Source organism: Drosophila mojavensis, unplaced genomic scaffold (assembly GCF_018153725.1).
Source record: "Drosophila mojavensis isolate 15081-1352.22 unplaced genomic scaffold, ASM1815372v1 contig_231, whole genome shotgun sequence".
Lineage (NCBI taxonomy): Eukaryota > Metazoa > Arthropoda > Insecta > Diptera > Drosophilidae > Drosophila > Drosophila mojavensis.
The window spans coordinates 8694146-8713325 of NW_025318772.1; the positions used below are offsets into that span (position 1 = coordinate 8694146).

The following is a 19180-nucleotide window of genomic DNA, read 5'->3' on the forward strand; positions in this document are numbered from 1 at the left end:
ATATACGAACAATAATACTTCAAATATTATTTAAATTGCAATGTTAGTCAAGGACTAAGGTGTCCGCCCTTGACACATGTTTTAAGATGAATATGAAATTGTGCAATCAATGTTAAATATTGATGTGCCTGATTATTAATTGTTAATTCAATGTTAAAACAATATACAGATGATATTTTAGATGTTTTTTATTTTTTTTTTTTAGTTACATATCAATTAATTGTGTGCCATGGATGGTGATGATCTACTTTGCTCACTTGGACGATTTTAGTGTTCAATTACATATGCTTGAATTATTCTTACTTATAGTTATATACATCTTATACTTCTTATACACCTCAGACATCTTATGCTATGTAGATAGAATGACTTGCTTTTCACTTTTTCTATTTCTTAAGAATCTAGCACATGAAATTGGAAAAAGTTAGACTCAGTCTTAGGTGTGCTATTAAAATGATGATAGCGCTTTTATATACTCAATAGACCATGAATTTAAAGTCAACGGATCGTATGCTTGATAGATATAAATGGAGGTTCTTCAAATCCAATGAAATAGATAATTACAATTACAATATTTAAATTATTAAAAATTTATATAAATAATTTACTTGAGTATGCATTTTTAATATTTTTGTAATATATCAAGTATATATTCTAAATTGCACTCTACCCAGATCCAATGTATACATCAAAATGTCAAAACATACATCATACACCAATACATACTTACATATGTACATATGTACAAAACGCACTGGATTTGTAATACATATGTAAATCTTAAAGTTGCTAATAATATCTGATATCTGTTGCATCTACCTAAACTGTAATATAATTGAACTCGATTGATTTGTCAAGGAAGACAGATCTTATGTAATAAATTGGCGTCGATTGGTAATACCTACCAAGTTTAGTCTGAGGAAATGGAATCAAAGAGATATGCCTAATGAAGACTATTGTGTATTTTGTTATATGTATGTTTTGCATGCCTTTGTTGTTTTTGTTTTTTTGTTTTTTGTTTTTTTTTTTTTTTTTTTTTATACATTTCTTTTATTATTTATATACTCTTAATGCGACCCATTCAAATAGATCGCAGATATATGAAATACAAATATGTAGAGATATACATACATATGTACATATAATTATAACAGCAATGCCTTTCTTTGTTTTGTTTTTTGGAAGTCTTATGCGTCTAAATTAATGTAAATAAATACTTTTCTCTCAATTGAATAGACAGATATATATATATATGTATATGTATAATTATTTACTACATTTGCATAGATTTGTAACATAAATTTATAAATTAAATAGGACTAGGAACCAGTACAAAGTATTAGAAAAATGTTCCGAAATTAGAATAAATTTATACATACTATTTGGGGAACATACGATACGATGATTTGAAAGAGCCTAAATATTATTAAATTCTAGTTCTATTATAAAAATATATCTTTATATGTATGTATGTTAAATAGTAGTAATGTGGTGCTAACATTTAATCGGTGAAACAATTATCGTAATTGAATTGGAAACCAGACACAGAGAGACAGATAGAGTGGAGTACCATGATTCTATACCACTAAATAATTCGTGTGCAAACTCTGATATATTCTGATCCAGCTCTCAAATGTTATAGAAATTTTCCTAGACACAATCCCGAAATTAAAATTAAAAAACTGCCAACATTTTGAAAATCGCTTAAGAAAGATAAAACTTGATGTTCTTATCGAATATGGCTAACCACCTTGTCCATTTCCCATTGATTGTTGTTGCTGTTGCTGCTGATGTTGTTGTTGTTGTTGTTGCTGCTGCTGCTGCTGTTGCTTTTTCTTGTCGAAAATGGATAATTTTGATTTAACAGCTCCTTCGCAGACCATAATACGCTGTTGTTGCGGCTTCTTGTCCAGCTCGAAGCAAATCGAGTCGGGACTTAGGTGCCGCTTAAAGTCCGAATACCTATGTGAGTCGTATGACAGATAGTTGGACCCCAGCGCTGAGGCAGCAACAGCAGCTGCCACACTGCCGTTGCCATTGCGATTGCACATTGAAGCGGGCAGTGATTCCTGTCGTTTCCTCTCAAAGTACTCCACAATTTTGGCTATCTGTGCGGACCGCGTAGTTGGCAATGCGGTAAAGGAACGATCGTCCCACAGCAGCGAGTCGGAGCTGATGTCATCGGAGCTGTCCGTGTAGATGGAGGAAGTGCGATTCTTGCAGTAGAGCAATTGATTGGTGGCAAACGGACTGCGCTGCAGCAGCGAGTGTATTTCGGAATCAAGTGCCAATCGATTGATTAGGCCAGCTGTCGTCGCCGTCATCTGTGAGTCGCCACTCACCAACGAATGGTGACAGGTGTAACGCCGATGATGCGTGGGCGGTGCCATAATCTCGGCGTCCAATTCGTCCGTCGAGTCGAGTGCTGTCGACGACGATGTATTCCCACCACCCGTGAAGGCTGTAGCTTCGTTATCGATAAACAGCACGGACGACGACGTTGTGGGCGAGTCGCTGTGATGTTGTTGTGGCGTCACGGCAGCAGCAGCCACCATGGCACTAGTGGACGAAGGCGTTGCATAGTAGCAGCATCGACACAGGCTCGCCAATTTATCACTGCAAACGAAACACAAATTAATTAATATTTGTACAGACGCGCAAATGCTTAACGTGCACTTACTTCAGTTTGTTACTAGCCAAGTTCAGTGATTTCAATTGGTCGTAGCAGCAGCTACTGCTGCTGCCATTGCCAACAACCAGCGAGCCGATGCCGCACAGCTGCCGCGTGTAGCTGGTGTTTGTGGTAGCTGCATCTGACTCCTCGTTGAAGCACGAGAAGAAGCCGCTTTCGATGGAGTCGCGCCGGGTCAAATTTCGTTTGGTCGGCAGCAAGTCGCACGAATTTTTCAGTCCGTTTAGTTCAAAGTCTGTGGGTGCAGGAACAGTAGCTGGGATTTCTTCGGGTGGGGGGGATTTCGAGGCAGCATCCTTTTCCGATAAGCTGCTCTGGGACAGCTCCTTGCCGTACTCAACCTGATTATTGCCCGAAATCATATCAGTTGTGGTTAAATTCAATGACGTTAATGTATTGGCGGAATTACTTGTCTTCAGCAAGGGCGCCACTTCAAGCTCGCTATTGCTGTACTTCATAATAGTTCCGCTGCTGCCTCGAAAAAGCGGATGCGTGTAGAGAGAGTTGGCGCGGTACTTGCGTGCCACTGGCATTGCCGAGGGACGGACGGCGCTGTCGTCGCTGCTCGATTCAGCGTCTGCGCAATTGCCACCGCCGTCCAGATCTTCGCCCTCCGAGTTGCAATAGTCGCAGTCGTCGATGTCGGTCAGGACAGGTGTGGGAAGCGCAGTCGCTGCCGGCGCTTCACTAGCTTCACTGGCTACACTGGCAGCATGGCTGTTTCGCTGTGGCAATTTCAGTTCGATAGCGCTGTATTTACGCGTTAGCTTCGGGGATGCTGGTAGACTCTTTGGTTCGGTACAGCTAGCTATTGGTGGCGCACCGCTCGGATTGGGCTCCAGCTCTGTGCCTGTGGCCGCACTCTTGGCTTGCATTGCGACGAGCTCCTTGAAAAACGGCGCTGACATCTCAAAGCACGAGCTGAACAAATCGCCCACGCCTGCTGCGTATGTCTTTGGATTGGCGCCCAGTATCTTCTTGACGCCTCGGAGCTGCGCTAGCGTCGTAAACGGATTCGGTTTCACCCCGTTGGGGTCCTTCGTTGTCGTCGGTTTGTATTGCGGATCTTTAAGGCACATTGTTTCACCGACCTTGCGCAGCGTCAATACTGCCGGCACCAGTGGAATTATCAATGGTGAGTCCGACAGTTTCGTTGTTGTTGTTGTTGCTGTTGTTGGTAAAAGGACCGTCGCTGTCTGCGGATCGCCCACTTGTCGCGGCGGCGTCGGCGAGTGCGTTGAGGATCGCTGCCGCTGCATTTGATGACATCGCGCCTTGTCACTGGGCGACGTATGCAGCGGAAAGTGTATTATGTTCTCGCTGAGCGAACGACGATGAAGTAGAATTTCAGCTTCTAGTTTCTGTGTGGCGCGACGAACGCGCGATTTCAAAATATGTTCGTCGTCATATTCAGCACTGTCGGCCAACCAGTTGGGTGTGCCCGGCATAGCTGCCGAGGCTGATTTACAGCTAATTCCGGTACTGGGAAATCGAAATCCATCTTCATCCACGTCACACTGGTAGCGCGGTGTCAGCACACCTGCCGGGGCTGTAAATATGCTTTCGGCAGTTGACGACGCCGTGTTGGCCAATGTGATTGCGCTCTCTATATCACTGCCGATCGGCGAGCAATTGATTAGCTCCAACGAGCTCAATGGACTCGCGCACCTCGACTCCTGTTCACACTTCTCTAGAAGTAGTGTCAGCTTCTTAGTCGCATCACTGAAAGTGGGTCGACTCTTCGGATCGTACTACAATTAGAAAGGAAATTTTAGCTTCTAGATCCTATCTATCAATCTATACCTAGAGTACTTACTAGACAACAGTAGAAGGCCAGCCTTAAGAATACAGGTGGAGTGTCCATGGGACAGAGCTCGACAAAAGCCAGGTAATCCAAACCAAATGAGGCTGTACGCGGCATCAGGTCGGGATCAGCTTCGATGCGCGCAATGATCTCACACAGAATAATTCCGAATGAAAATACGTCGCTCGTCTGATCGTACCACTGGCCCTTCAAACACTCCGGACTGACCCAGTACGGCGAACCAACTGTCTCCAAGCGTGTCTTCCCCCTGCAAGTGTGTAATGTATTTGGTTAATTAAAGCAGACTGAGATGGAAAGAACTTATGAACTTACGATTTCACTGGAATCTTAGCTGCTAATCCAAAGTCGCCCACAACAGCTTCGTATTGACCATCTGCCAAATGGCGTACAAGCACGTTCTGTGAGAAACGAAATCAACTTGTTAATTGCAGCTCTAGTTGGACAATTTCTCAATGCAATCCTACCTTGCTCGTTAAGTCTCTGTGGAAAATGCCCGCATCGTGTAAATAAGTCATTCCTCTCGATATACCAAGGGCCAGTCTTACTTTCTGCGCGGCGCTGAGAGGCAACTCCTTGTTGGCCAGGAGCTGCTCAAGTGAACCGCCGTTGATATATTCCGTCAGGGCATGCAGTTGCCCCTCGTGCACACACACGCCCATGAAACTAGAAAAGAGTTGAGGGTGGAAATTAGTATATGAAATAAATTATATACATATTTCTCAATTATATGAAAAACAGGAAACAGCTCAGATTAAGTACTAGATTAGATTTGATCAGATTAAACTCTTATATTATTATGGAATAAACATATCGATTAGCCTTAAGCTGAGTACGTTCATACAGACAGACGGACAGAAAGACCTATACAAATACAGAGAGGCAAACTACTGACAGGCTCGAAGTCAGATGAGCAGCAGCTCATTTGATGAAGCTGATTAATAGAAGCTAAACCAGTTATATATTTACTCTAGAGCAGCAACGCCTACAGTCTTTTACGTTAATTGGAGTTACAAAACCGCATACCCCCTATGAGCACTGCTCAGTGGTCCAGGGTATTGAAGCACTCACCTCAGTATGTTAGCATGAGATAATTTATTAAGCAACTGCACTTCCCGCAACATGTTCGGTCGATTGGCGCGCAATTGATTCATTTTTAGCACCATCACCTGTCCAGTTGTGCGATGAGTGACCTAAATAATGCAGAAGAAGCAGCAGGAAACGATTATTAATTATATATATTTCATAAAGACGTATTAAATAGATATATACACAGTTGCATCCGCGAAAATAGAGTGCAGCTGTTGGCAAAATTTAATACCTAAACAAAAATACTTTACATTACATTTGGTTAATAGGAAAATGATTACCAACAGCAAATGAAATTATTTATATAAATATATACATATGTCAATATCTGTGAGCTGCATGGAATATCAGCTGCTTAGGTTACATATACATATATCATTATCATTATAGTAGTTAAGCAAAGAATATACGAAATTCAAGATCTTCAGTTGCATTAAAAACGTTTTCAAGTCCCCGATATATCAGCAGCTCTATCGCTAGGCAATTCTTGAGCCTCTTATGACATAACGCACCTCATGTATACATTTTTGAATAGGGTGATGGTAATGGCTGTTACTTAAACACTTGTTTGCTCATGCTGATAGTTTCACTTTCAACTCGCTGAGGAATGGCCATTGCGGAAATAAAAAACAACAAGACGTCGCCAAATGCCGCAACTCAACAGAAAAAAACACATCCTTTTTGAACAGCCAAAAACCAAGATTGAGCAGTAAAGTTAACAACAGCCTCAAAAACCAGTCGAACGCCTGAGACGTCCATCTGAAGCGAACCTGACAGCAGGTTACGAAAAGCGGCAGAAAAAGTCAAATAAAACCCGCCTGCTGTACAATTTAGTTGCAGCCTGGCTAGTTGGCTGGCTACTTGGCTGGCTTGCAGCTCTGCTCGTCTCATTTGGGGGGATATTCCCAAATGGCCAAACAAGTTTCATATGGCGGCATTGACCACGCTTCAAATCGATTGCATCGCCAACTCTTTAGCTTATTTTTTGTTTTTCTTTCATTTTTCTGTTGTTAACTATTTCCACATGCAATTTTGCTTTGCTGTTAACAAATATTTAATACGATTTCAACTTAATTTTCGTTTGAACGTGTTTTTTTTTTATATATACATATAATTTTTAAATCGCTGCACAAAGCAACATCTCATTGAAGTCATTTCACTAATGAAATGGTAAAAAACATAATGTCAAATAATCACATTTGCGTTCTGTGGCAATCATTGCATGCATTGCTCAAACGTTTCCTGACCCTACGAAATCCCATGCCTATCAGACTATCAGACTAGTTATGCGCGTTTCCTATGATGAAATGAGTATATCGGTTTTTGTCCGGCCTACGACGGTCTACAGACTTGACATATTCTATTTTCGCCAAATATGCTTTTCATTTGCATTTACATTCATGCAGAGAGCATATTGGCCTTATCTAGAGTTCGTCTATATAAATGAAGCTTGCAGCTTGAGAGTCTTCAAAGTTGGAATATACACTCCAGCCTACCCAATATAACTCTCATCTCGTAAATATGCTAAATGGGAGTGTAGGTTGATAACTTTACTTTAGATTAATTAAATGAGATTATCGATCGATTAGATTACTTTATCTTAGGTATGTTGCTTTTAAGGCTGGATCTAACTACATATGTAGTTAACATGTTATCAAAGAATAAGTATACGGAGGTATGTATGTATTTAGTAGAAAGTGTAAAATTCGATATATTCTCATCTATGTCCTTCTCAAGTCTGCATATGATTCTCTCTATATGTACTTCTCAATATATACTGCTTAGGCTCTACTAAAAGTTCCATATATACTCACTATAGTCATCTATACCTCTATATTTCTCTCATTCCATATAAACTCCTCTATTCACTACTCTTACCTATTTAAGCTCCCTACATTTGAAGCATCAAAATTTAGCTCATTCTCAGTCTAAGTAACTTATTAAGATTAACCAAATTGAATATATGAATATGACAGGTTCAACAAAACTGTATTCTAAACAGTTTTAAGAGTAGTTCCAGCTCAGCTAGTTTCAGCTAGTTTAGTGCTTGAGTTAAGCTGCTCTGCATTGTTTACTCTGCCACGCTCTATTGTTTACTGAATTTAGTGGTTTTGTAGAGCCATAAACGAGTATTATGCAGTCGTTAGCGCCCACTGGATCATTCACTGTAATTCTTTTTTCTCTATTTATAATTATTATTTCAATTTAAGTAATGCCTTTTCTCATAACAAGTTTCATTACCGTTACCTCTTCATGTAGGGTTCTATAATTATAAATATATAATGGCATGTGAATACTAACTAAATCTATATATATTTATATTTATATATATATTAATATATATATATATATCTGTAGACCAGTATTTGAAAAGAAGATCGTCGAGTGTCGCTACCGTTGCCCAGTTCTGAGCAGTTGATTGAGGTCGTAACCATTAGCAAAACTAAACAGTTAGCCATTCGTCCGACCAGAATGGAATTTGGCCCAGTTTGCTTTCTTTCTTTTTTTTTTTTTTTTGCTTTTCGCGTTGCCTCTAGTATCTGTATCTAGACGTTCAACTTGCTTTTCGTCGTTTTGGACATGCTTCCACTACTTTAAGTTGTGCAACTCATCAACGCCAAAGTGAGCTCTGCCACAGCCAACAATCACTTAGAAACAAGTGTATGCGACGTAAGTATGACGATGGCTAAACGGTTTTTCGTTTTCTGTTCCCCCTTCTGTCCCCTTTGTTCAAAAACCAACGTTCACATATATACATCCCATATCACTCTACCAATTTGCTCTTCAGATTAAGGCTTTTACACAATCTATTAGCTATAATCTGTGTTCTTGTTAAGTGAATCGAATGCCGCTTTGAAGTACTTGTTGAATACGTTGCTAAGTAGTTGTCAGCATTTTTGTACAGGGTATGGAGATTTGAGTCACCAAATCTGTCACGCATAGTTCGGATACTTTTATAAACCCATTAACATTACGCTTATTTGAGTCATGCCCAATTTGTCATAGAGAATTGCTCGAAAACTTTGCTTCTATGACATCCGTCGGGAATGATTAAGCTAAGAACTACCCTGTACTTTACCCAGTTGTTCCTAACCATTTTTTAGATAATGTATTAACAGACATAAATATGATAAGTATACTTGTATGAGTCTTCAGCTACTTAAGGCTTTATAGCTAAAGCTGTATATTGATTTTTATATAAATGCAAAAAGACATCGATAATTTGAAAGGATAGACAAGAAAATATATATGAAGCATAAATAAGGAATCGATAATACAAGCAATTAGGCGCTCAATCTTAAATTTCCAGCTCCCTTCTCTGTATACATTTGATTCAAATATTTTCCGCTTTCAATAGAGTTCAAGGTAGAAAAAACTTGTTTGTATTTTTGGCAATATATCTATCAGTTGTTAACTGTAACATCGATGAATAAAAGTGAAATGTGAAATGCTGCAACAGGCAACAGGCAACGAAATAAGAAATAAATAATTGCTTTTTACTCCATTCAAGATGAGATACATATACACACATACGACATACATACATATGTATGTATATATAAATACAGTTGGCTGCACAGTTCGGGCCGTGGGCAAGAGGCATGCCAGACAACTAAGCTGCGCTTTAGAGCTCATTCAATTTCACATTTCACATTTCAAATGTGAGAAAATAATATTTATTGTTAAGAGTTTGAACTGGAGTTGTTTGAGCTGCGCTTGGCTCTTCACTTTGTTTTTGAAAAACCTCATGGCAATAAATTATCCATAATATCTATATACATATATATAAATATAATTTATATATATATAAAAGCATATGAGACCTCCATAAAGTACAATAACCGGCGTACCCCCGTACTTCCCATACACGAATATTTTTGTTGTTTTTGATTCATTAAGTCTTTTCTTTTAATTATTGCGTGTCGGGAAAAAAGAAAGTATGTATCAATTGCCTTTGCTTTTGTTTTTGTTTTTGCTTTTGTTGTGTTATGTTAGAAAAACAAAAAAAAAATATTTGAAATATTGTTGATTAAATGCTTAAGCTTATCGTATATACAACATATTGTTGAAGAAGGCAGAGCACTTCACAAAGAAATTACTTTTCCATGTTGAACGGACAACATATTTATATGGGGGAGTTTCGTGAATTTCATGTTGAGATCTCTTTTACTTTTCACACATCGTGAGTGTGCGCTTGAGTCACAAATTGAGGTGTTCTTCTCCTCCACTGGAGGTGTAACGAGTATATTGGTTCCACGCATTTGGCTGTCTTGCTTTACATTTGTTTCTATGAACTGTATGGAATGACTCTAGTCACTCTAGTCAGAATCTTAACTATAAATCTCTCATAAACTAAAAGGTCTCAAACAGACTTTGGTGGAGAGTATCTCTAAGTCGTTTTTAAACAACATATTAAAATTTTAAATATAGTAAGGACATAAGCGAAGGTATCCCCAGGTCGAGCATACCCGCCTGCTGCCCTCTTGCTGTCTCATAAAAATTATTAAAAAGACTGCAGCAAAAACAAAATTTATATTTTTGGCACATTCACAAATTTATTGAAAATTTGTAGGCAAACGAAGAAATTGTGGCTTATAGCACGCGACGTGAGACGCGCGTAGAACAGAAATAGATAATGTTTGTGGGTGTGTGGCAATCAGCGGACAACGGCTGAAATCCCCAATTCATTGTGAAATTTATAGGATCTTGGGCAACATCGCGTCTTACCTAAAACACAAGACATTTGATCTTATATGCTAATGCTGGGCAAGGCCACACCGATGCATAATGAAATTGGCTTGATAAACATGTATAAATATTTGCTATATATATTTCAATTGCAATATAAATATGCAGATCCCAGTTTAAAACAAAGCATTGGCAACGGCCGGCCATAACAAACGATTACGGTACTGATCTATAACGTGTGGTTATACCATATTATATAAGCCTCTAACAGACTTTCGATCGCCGCGGCATTTGTTGCTTTTGTTTTGTTTTGTTTTCAATTTTCAGTTTTCAGTTTTCAATGCTGTGTTATGGGGCTTTGCCTTTGTTATTGAAAGTGTTTTTGCCGGCTGATTAGTGCGTTAAATATTTTTACTATTTTTGCCAAACTCTGTTATTTGTTATGCAAATGTATTTTCCTTTCAATTTTTGTTGCTTCTTTTTGTTCGAACTCGATTTGACAACTCCACTGAAGATTAACTGTAAATATTTTACGGCTTTCAATTTAAATAGATCAATAGGAATGCCCGACTCTGTCATACCCTAATACCTCTAAACACAAAAATGAACACGGTGTATATGAGTCTTCAGGTGTAAGCTTAAACGGGAAACATTAACATAAACTTCATAAACTACAATAGTAAATATAACATGGGAAATTATTTGTTTTCTTCAATTTGGGGAATCATATTCGAAACTTGAGCCTAGAGTCTTTCATTAAAGTAACAACAAATCAATTATGACTAAATGGATCATCTTAATGAACATAAGTAAAAAGGATTTACTACATATGGTATACGGGATATATATATTTCAATGACTATTATACAGTTGTTAGATTTACTAAGTTTACTCTTTTCTAAATATCTCTCATTCATTTGCACAAAAGTCTTGCCCTGAATTACCCTTCTCGAGTCGCTAGTATCTGAAACCCTGAACTCAATTCCAAAATTTGCCTAATTGTACTTTGCATTAATGCAACTCATGTATTTTGCGCTTAATTTCCGCACGATATACAGTCGTAAGGTCTAGCACGTAGCAAGACGATCGATCGATAGGCATTCTTTAAATTTGAATGCCTTATCATTTAATGAAAAATATTTTGTTTCGACAATCGGCCATGCTTGAATTGCTACGATTAACTGTAACATTTATGGCAATGTACAAATATAATTTATTATAGGCTATACAAAACCTAATATAGCTATAGTAGTAAGCTAAAGGCCTCATTTAGTAACTAATTATTTCTAGTTATTATTTTATTTTATTTATTTATTTATTTATTAAATAGCTAACTAACTAATAGTATGACATTTTTCATTTAGTTATCATGAGATTTCAGCAAGACATTCAGAAATGCATTTCAAACTGTAACTACTTCAACTTTGCATTAATCTAACCCATTTTATTTATCGCCCAATTTCAAGCATAAAGTTGAATAATCCCTTAAATACAATCAGTCCCAGCTTTGAGTATACTAACGACTTATACTAAAGTTATTTTGGGAAATTTTGAATTAAACTGAGAGAAGTGAAGTGAACGCACTCCAGACAATATAGCTACTTAGCCAACGTCCCACAGCATGTTGTTAATTAGTCTATGCGTAACTGGAAGAGAAAAACATACACACAATGGTAAAAACTAAATACCATAAAAGGCAATGGACTGCTGCTGCCTGTACAGCAATATTATTTATAAGATGCATTGAGAAATTCGCACGCGAATATTGTCTGTGGCATTGGCTATTCGAAGCATTAGAAAGCATAAATTAAATTAATTATATATCATATAAAAGGCCTAAAAATAACTATTTTCACTTCTGAAATTCAACAAATGAAGTGAAATATCTATCAATGAAAAGCGTAAATATAATGCGTGAAATTTATGATTGTATTTATATACCCTGTACCCTTTGAAGATGTGCTTAGGTATATTTCTGTTTCAGTGTTAGTTTATTGGAATGTTACTTCAACTTCCAGACTTTACAATAACATCAATGTAATTAGTTTACCATCTTGAAAGTCAGGCTATGATTTTTTTTGATAAACCCAACATAATATAGAGCTTATATACTAATTGCAAATACCCTAACTGATATTATAAATAATACTTTCAAAATATATGTATAAATATAATATAATTGTAAAGTGTTAGCTTATGGTTTCGTACTTACCCTGTAAACTTCGGAGAAAAACCCTGAACCGATTTTTTCCTTAACAAAGTCGTCGACAGAATATAATGCGGAGACGGCAGTACGTAGAGCGCGACATGAGGACCCAGTGACCAGACGATCCGATGATATTGTCCGCATGACAGATGTCGGTGGATGGTCGTTGCTGGTGCTTTTCGTACTCCAATTAGTGTTAGTAATAACACTATTGCTGAGCCCGCCCGCTGACAGCTCGGCCGTCGGCTCGCCAACTCTATGAGACACTGAACACATGCCCGATGTGCTGCTGTCTCGCCACAGATTCGGCGATGCGTCCACTTGATCACAAGACTTGTTAGTATTATTGGTGCTGTCGTTAATATTGCTACTGCAGCTGGTGCTGCTGGTGGTAGTGGTGCTGCTCTCTGGGGGACCAGGTCCACTGTGTTGGTTCAGATTCATTATTATCAGCTATGAAGTATTTTTGTTAGATGTGTTGGCGCTTGTGCTCGATGTTGTTGTTGCGTTCGCTGTTGACGCTTCTGCTGTTGTTGTTGTTGTTGTTGCAGTATTTGGCAGGTGGGTAAGGGTAAACCGATGGCTGATGATGGCCTTGGGTAAGCGGCAGCTCCTTAAAGCTGCGTAGCTTCACTGAAATTACATTGGCCACGATTCGAGAGATTCGGCGACTGAGCCTTAACGCGAACACGGAATATTCTAAATGTTTTATGTTGGACGCTTAAATTTTTTACTTATTTACTTTCTCTTATTGAGGCTCATCAATTTCTTATACTTATTTGGCCAAATCATTTAACAAACTTTCAAGAAAAAAAAAAAAAAAAAAAAAACCCTATTGGTATTTATATAAATAAGGATATGAAAATCGATCGGAAAACGGAAATTTGGGATAATTCAAATGACGAGAAACTCCAGCAACTGTGATAGATATTTTCATGTGAATTTTACGTTTGGCACAATCTTGTTGGAAGATTTTTGAATCGAAAGCGCTTTGCAATTCTGTGGAAGAAAAATTTAAAAAATGAATATACAATTTTGTAAACGATTAAATACTAGATCGATTATAACTAACTGATGGTAGTCAGGCCTAACTTCCCCCACATAGCTCCTATTTGGTGGTTTATTTTTATCTCTCTTATCTTGTTAAATTATTAGCATAAAACAAAATGAAATCGATATCGAGCTCACATTATAATTATTTGGGCATAATCTCATGTAAATCTTGTGAGCTGTAAAATCTCAACTAATTCCCTTATTATTGATATATTAATTTTTGAGCGTAGGTATTTTAATTAACTCTCTAAAGAATAGAAGGATTTTATATATTTTTGATTTTGAATACCTCCCCTCGCAACCTCTCGAAATTGCAAATAAAGGCTATAGCAAGCACATGTGACACCTGACAAATACACACATCTGCATGTCGTTATCACACATCGAAATTCTGATTAGGAAAGTCCAACTGGAACACAAGCTATTCAGCAATTAATTTCCCATAGCAAATCCCAATTGGCACGTGCCTTTGTGTATGTGTGTGCGTGTGTTTGAATGTGTTTTCACATATATTATTTCTTATGTATGCATAAAAGATGAAGAAGAAGAAGAAGAGTATTCACTAGTCCGGCACTCCCGGCTGAAGCACTCTCACGTGTCATTAACTTATTTGTTTAGTAATTTTATGTGTACAATTTGTGCAGAGTAAATTTAGAGCTGTTTGCTTTTGATAAGAACACTCGTTTTATTGCGATTAAACACACGTTCATTTTAACGTTCTTAATGCTGATAAAAATAAACATTGCTAACAATCTACGTAAAGCATTTTTTTTTTCTTTCTTTTTTTTTGTCATTGACTTTGAGTAGTTCCAGTATATTTTAGATTTACAATGCCACTAAATGCTAAAATTTTCCAGAAGTTGGAAAAGAATGTTAGCTAACCGCCTGCCTGATTAATGATGACATAACAACGTTGTTGTTATTTTCCGTTCTAATCAAAAAGAGAAATAGAAAAAATTATCAACGAAAAACAATAACAACAAAGACAACGACAACAACAGCAATACAAGCTAGCAATTTGATTTGCACCTTTTTATCAGTGAATTGGCGATAAGATAGTAGCAGAAAAAATAGACTAGCAAACAAATTGGGCATACAAAATTTTGCCAGCAATTGAAATATTTCGAGTTGTCAAATCCTTATTAGACTCGACGACTATGTTACTTACTTATTGTTGCTGACTCTTTCGTCTAATGTGTAGGCAAATTAGCCAAATTCTTATTAGACTAGAGTACTGTACTCTGTTACTCTGTACTCTGTTATATAACAGTGCAGACTCAGGCTTAGTACACAATACTCTGTTAGCTAACAGAATGATCCCTTACATTTAGTGCTGGCTAAACGTTAACTTGTTTGAGCTCAGTTAGCTGCCTCGCTAGGGTTAACACAAAGTGCCTAAATTGAAAAGTAAATATGATAAATGATTCAATTTTCTTTTATTCAATTTACCTAAAATGCTGCGGCACGGCGGCTAATAGCATTGAAATGAATGCAAAGTTCAAGGCTAACTAGGTATGTGCGCAGCTAGCAAATTCATGCCTTAAAGGCATCAGCAGGAATGCGGCTGCCATTGCCAATAATACCCTGTACAATGCTGGCCGGCGTGTGCAGCGTTTTCTATTGCTAAATTGAGATGCTCTAGGCGCAGTAAATGCAATTTCGCAGTACAGATTTAGCCTTTTTTGTCAACTGACTCAGTCGGGAAACTATTTTCTTGGTCAGAAATGCATTCTTTGATAGTTCTCATCTAAGCAAAGTACAAATGATGTCTCATCTAATACCCTGTTATATTTCATTCCAGCAACTGTTGCAGTGAAATAAAAGAGCAAAAGTAATATGTCAATGAAATATGGTTAATTCGAATACAAAGCGTTGCAAAGAATTGTGAAAAAATAAACAAATATAAAAGAAAATGGAAAAATGGAACAAGGCCCACAAAGGAACTTAAACTCATAAAAAAAATTTATTTATGGAGTATAAAATGGCTTTTGTTTTTGCTTTTACAATGCCAGAATACCCCATTTTTTATTTACCCTTTGCCATATTTTCCGGCATGTTATCTATTTCGTTATCTATCGCCAATTAACATATTGGTTTAATTTCGCCATAAACTGCAAGTAGAATGGAGACTGGAAGATAAATTAGACTAGAAGACATAGCAGAGAAAACAAAAGAAAGCGCAAAAGCAGAGTAAATGCAGCTAACAAAGCAAGTGCAAAATGCGAATGTTAAAATATTTCAATGGTTTTTGTCCATTAGCACCGATCCGAAATCCAATAAGAACCAACTGAATCACTGACTTCAAATAGTGGCACTACACATATGACATATGAATGTATGTAAGCATATATATACAGGCCACATATATACACATTCACAAAAACAAAAACATCTCACAACGAAAACAAACACAATGCTGGTTTATATGTATGAGTGTGACTATGAATGGATTCACATAATAATAAGTGAAACATCTGTCGCAGCATTTGCATTTTCCGTTGAAAAGTGGCTTTCCACCAAACGAAAAAAGCGCTGGTATTGGGGAAAATAGCAGACACTAAGACTGAGCTCCGTCCGCATCGTCGGCGCGCGAGTGTTGTGTTGGTGTGCTTGTGAGAATGTGTGTGTGTTATTTTTACATTTCCGCTGCTTACAAAAATAAGTGCATGTAGCCAGCCATCCACATTAAACAGCATTCCAAGCATATACACACACAAGCACACACACACGTACACAGAAGAGGCGGTGGAGCAACATAACGGGGTAAAACCAGAGCAAATCTTATGAATATGTATTTGTAAACAAACCAAATATATAATTATAACATATAAAAGAAATGTATATTTAGTTTTTGTCTGTGGTCAAATTATATATGTATATAATTTGTATTGGGAAATATTGATGTACTGTCCCAGGCAAAGGTCACATCATCTATGGCAGAACCGCTTCCGACGAAAATGCAGCAGAAAAGAGAACGAAACATGTACCATGTAAACCCACACACAGATGCACATGCACACTGACGCACACACACTCGCAGAATGCACACGCCTTCACAAATATTGTTAAGCGCAGGCATATGCATATTAAGCAAGATTGTTTATATTTATGACTATACGAGACACGTCCCACCCAAAGAATTTGTTAATATATATTTTCCCTACTGATAAAATATCTTAAGCAAACATTATTTACCAGTTATTTTCGTTTTTATAATCCAATAAGTACGCTGTGTATACATATGCACATATACATGTATGCGTCTGTCTGCGCTATTTGGCTGCAATTGTACTAATATGAAAACACAAGCACAAAATTTAACGCAAAAAACCGTTTGCTCGTTGTCGTTTTGAAAACTCCGAAATTTAGTTGGAAGCAAAAATTTCACTAAATAATACGCTCGTCTTGTTTACTGCATACTATATACAATTGTAAACTCACACACACACACAAATATACACATACGGGTATGTATGAAGATTTATTGGACAACTACCAATTCATCATTTCACTATAACGTTTTATACAATGCATTTTATGATGCTTAAATAACTTTATTTTAAAGTGCCGACAACTTTTACTATTTTTATATTTCTTTGAATTATTAGATGTGCTTATATTTGCACTAGCGAATCGTTTACAAACAAGTCGCGACGCGAACCCACGTCAAGCTCCGTTTCTGTCTGTAATCTGAACAATTAATTTGGCGAGTGTGGCCGCACTTGACAACGTAAATACCCCATCAAATGGGAGGATTTTAATTGTGGTTACTTTCAGTATTTTTTTGTATAAATACTTAATAAAGCACAGTCACACTTTATTATGGAATTCGCTATTTTATTTAAACGAAATTTATTATTAATGATATACATAACAACTTTACTATGCCTTTATTTATATGATAGGCTATTTTTTATTTTTAATATATTTCATATACTTTCTCGCATTAAAGTTGTCTTCCACTTCGTCCATAATCTTGACCTTTTTACGCGGCTTTCGAGCCTCCAAACGCGACTTACGCTCCGCCTCGGATAGTGTACTTAAATCCAATGGCAGCTGAACAGAATGGAATATATGCAATTTGTAATTATCATTCTCCTAAATATGTTTCATCTTATATAATTACTTTGATTATTTTGCGGGGCTCGTGGTATCGAATGTTAATTGTAGATCCATCAGGGTGCACAACAACTGTCGGATAAGTACGACAGTAGACAGAACGATGAAGTCGCGTCACCGATGCAGTGGCCGATGAGAGGGCACGCGTCTGTTGTAATGCTTGAGGCAAAAGCTTAAGCATTTTAATAATGTTATTAAATGCAATATTTAGAAGCAATTGATAACCCAAATTTGTTCATCGAGTGTGACCAGCTGTTGAGAGTAGAAAATGTGTCAGTTCTTTGCTTTGCAATCGGATGTCGGTAAGGTATATTCGATTACTTTTGCCGTCTGATTCGATAATTATTATCTTGTTGAAGTAAGTGGTGTGCAAAATCGTGTGTAAAATAAAACTTAATAAATTATTATAATTCCATCTAAGGAATTCTCTTTTTGAAAGTAATACATACAAAGAACTAAATGATAATGTGTTGTGATAAGTTTGCATTAGGGATTATGAAAAATTTTGTGCTGCAATTAAGTTACATAATTATTGCAGAACAATTTTTCTGTGCACAGCTGAAAAAAATAAAATAAAATCTAAAAGCATAGCGCATAATTTTTTATACTTTTATGGCATTGACATACGATTCTCATCGTTTTTCCCTGTTTTCAGAATTGAACATAATAATAATGGCAGCACGCCGCATCGCTCAATCCTCGATTAACTGGTCTGCTCTGGCCGAGCGTGTGCCCGCTAACCAGAAAAGCAGCTTCGGTGCTTTCAAGACAAAATCGGACATTTACGTGCGTGCCGTGCTGGCCAATCCAGAGAATCCGCCAAAAATTGATTGGGCATACTACAAGAAATTGATTCCCGTCTCTGGTCTAGTCGATAACTTCCAGAAGCAATACGAGGCGTTGTCCGTGCCATACCCGAAGGACACTGTTTCCCAGCAGGTTGATTGCGAAATCGAGGAGTCGAAGAGCGAGATTTCCAAGTACAAGAAGGAATCTGAGCAGCGCATCCAGAATTACCAGAAGGAAATCGCTCATTTGAAGTCATTGCTACCATACGATCAGATGACAATGGAAGATTATCGTGATGCATTCCCCGAAAGCGCATTGGATCCCATCAACAAGCCCACTTTCTGGCCCCACACACCAGAAGAGCAAGTTGGCTACAAATCCAAGGAGCAGCTGGAGGCTGAGGCCCATGGACACCATTAGGCGCAATTGTGCATCTAGTTTAGCATGATATAAGTGTTTTGATTTAAATTATAAACATTTATGAAGTGCTATAAAAATCTTTAAAATCGAAAATAAAATGAAGAAATTCGAAACGATTTTGGTATCTTGAATTTGCCGGAAGATTAATTTGATCTATCATTATGTTGGCATGTAATTAAAACCGTCATCTTCATGCTTATATAAATGCAGTAGTAAATAAAGTGATCTTGCATATATATTTTTGTTATTGTTCTATTATTTTAAAATTATGTTATTGGACTACGCCAACCTTCAGGCATTG

The 19180-nt window shown here is 37.3% G+C and overlaps 3 protein-coding genes across 4 annotated transcripts; 1 reads left to right on the forward strand and 2 right to left on the reverse strand.

The window, feature by feature from the left end:
- Positions 1-1245: 1245 nt before the first annotated feature.
- Positions 1246-17251, reverse strand: LOC6575369. The gene is made up of 8 exons (XM_002001345.4): positions 16747-17251; positions 12505-13497; positions 5586-5707; positions 4982-5180; positions 4830-4915; positions 4509-4764; positions 2681-4443; positions 1246-2616 (listed from the first exon to the last, which is right to left on the reverse strand). The coding sequence occupies exons 2-8, from the start codon at positions 12940-12942 to the stop codon at positions 1743-1745; spliced, it is 3738 nt and encodes a 1245-aa protein (XP_002001381.1). The 5' UTR covers positions 12943-13497; positions 16747-17251; the 3' UTR covers positions 1246-1742.
- Positions 17252-17418: 167 nt separating this feature from the next.
- Positions 17419-17940, reverse strand: LOC6575370 (39S ribosomal protein L55, mitochondrial). Its single transcript, XM_002001346.4, has 2 exons — positions 17678-17940; positions 17419-17607 (listed from the first exon to the last, which is right to left on the reverse strand). The coding sequence occupies exons 1-2, from the start codon at positions 17849-17851 to the stop codon at positions 17458-17460; spliced, it is 324 nt and encodes a 107-aa protein (XP_002001382.1). The 5' UTR covers positions 17852-17940; the 3' UTR covers positions 17419-17457.
- LOC6575371 (ATP synthase subunit d, mitochondrial) lies at positions 17936-19115 on the forward strand. 2 transcript variants are annotated; one of them, XM_032733537.2, is made up of 2 exons: positions 17936-18028; positions 18326-19115. In XM_032733537.2, the coding sequence occupies exon 2, from the start codon at positions 18343-18345 to the stop codon at positions 18877-18879; it is 537 nt and encodes a 178-aa protein (XP_032589428.1). In that variant the 5' UTR covers positions 17936-18028; positions 18326-18342; the 3' UTR covers positions 18880-19115. The 2 variants fall into 2 exon arrangements, with proteins under 2 accessions (XP_032589428.1, XP_043864092.1); XM_044008157.1 differs by lacking the exon at positions 17936-18028 and adding an exon at positions 18091-18108.
- The last annotated feature ends 65 nt before the right edge of the window (positions 19116-19180 follow it).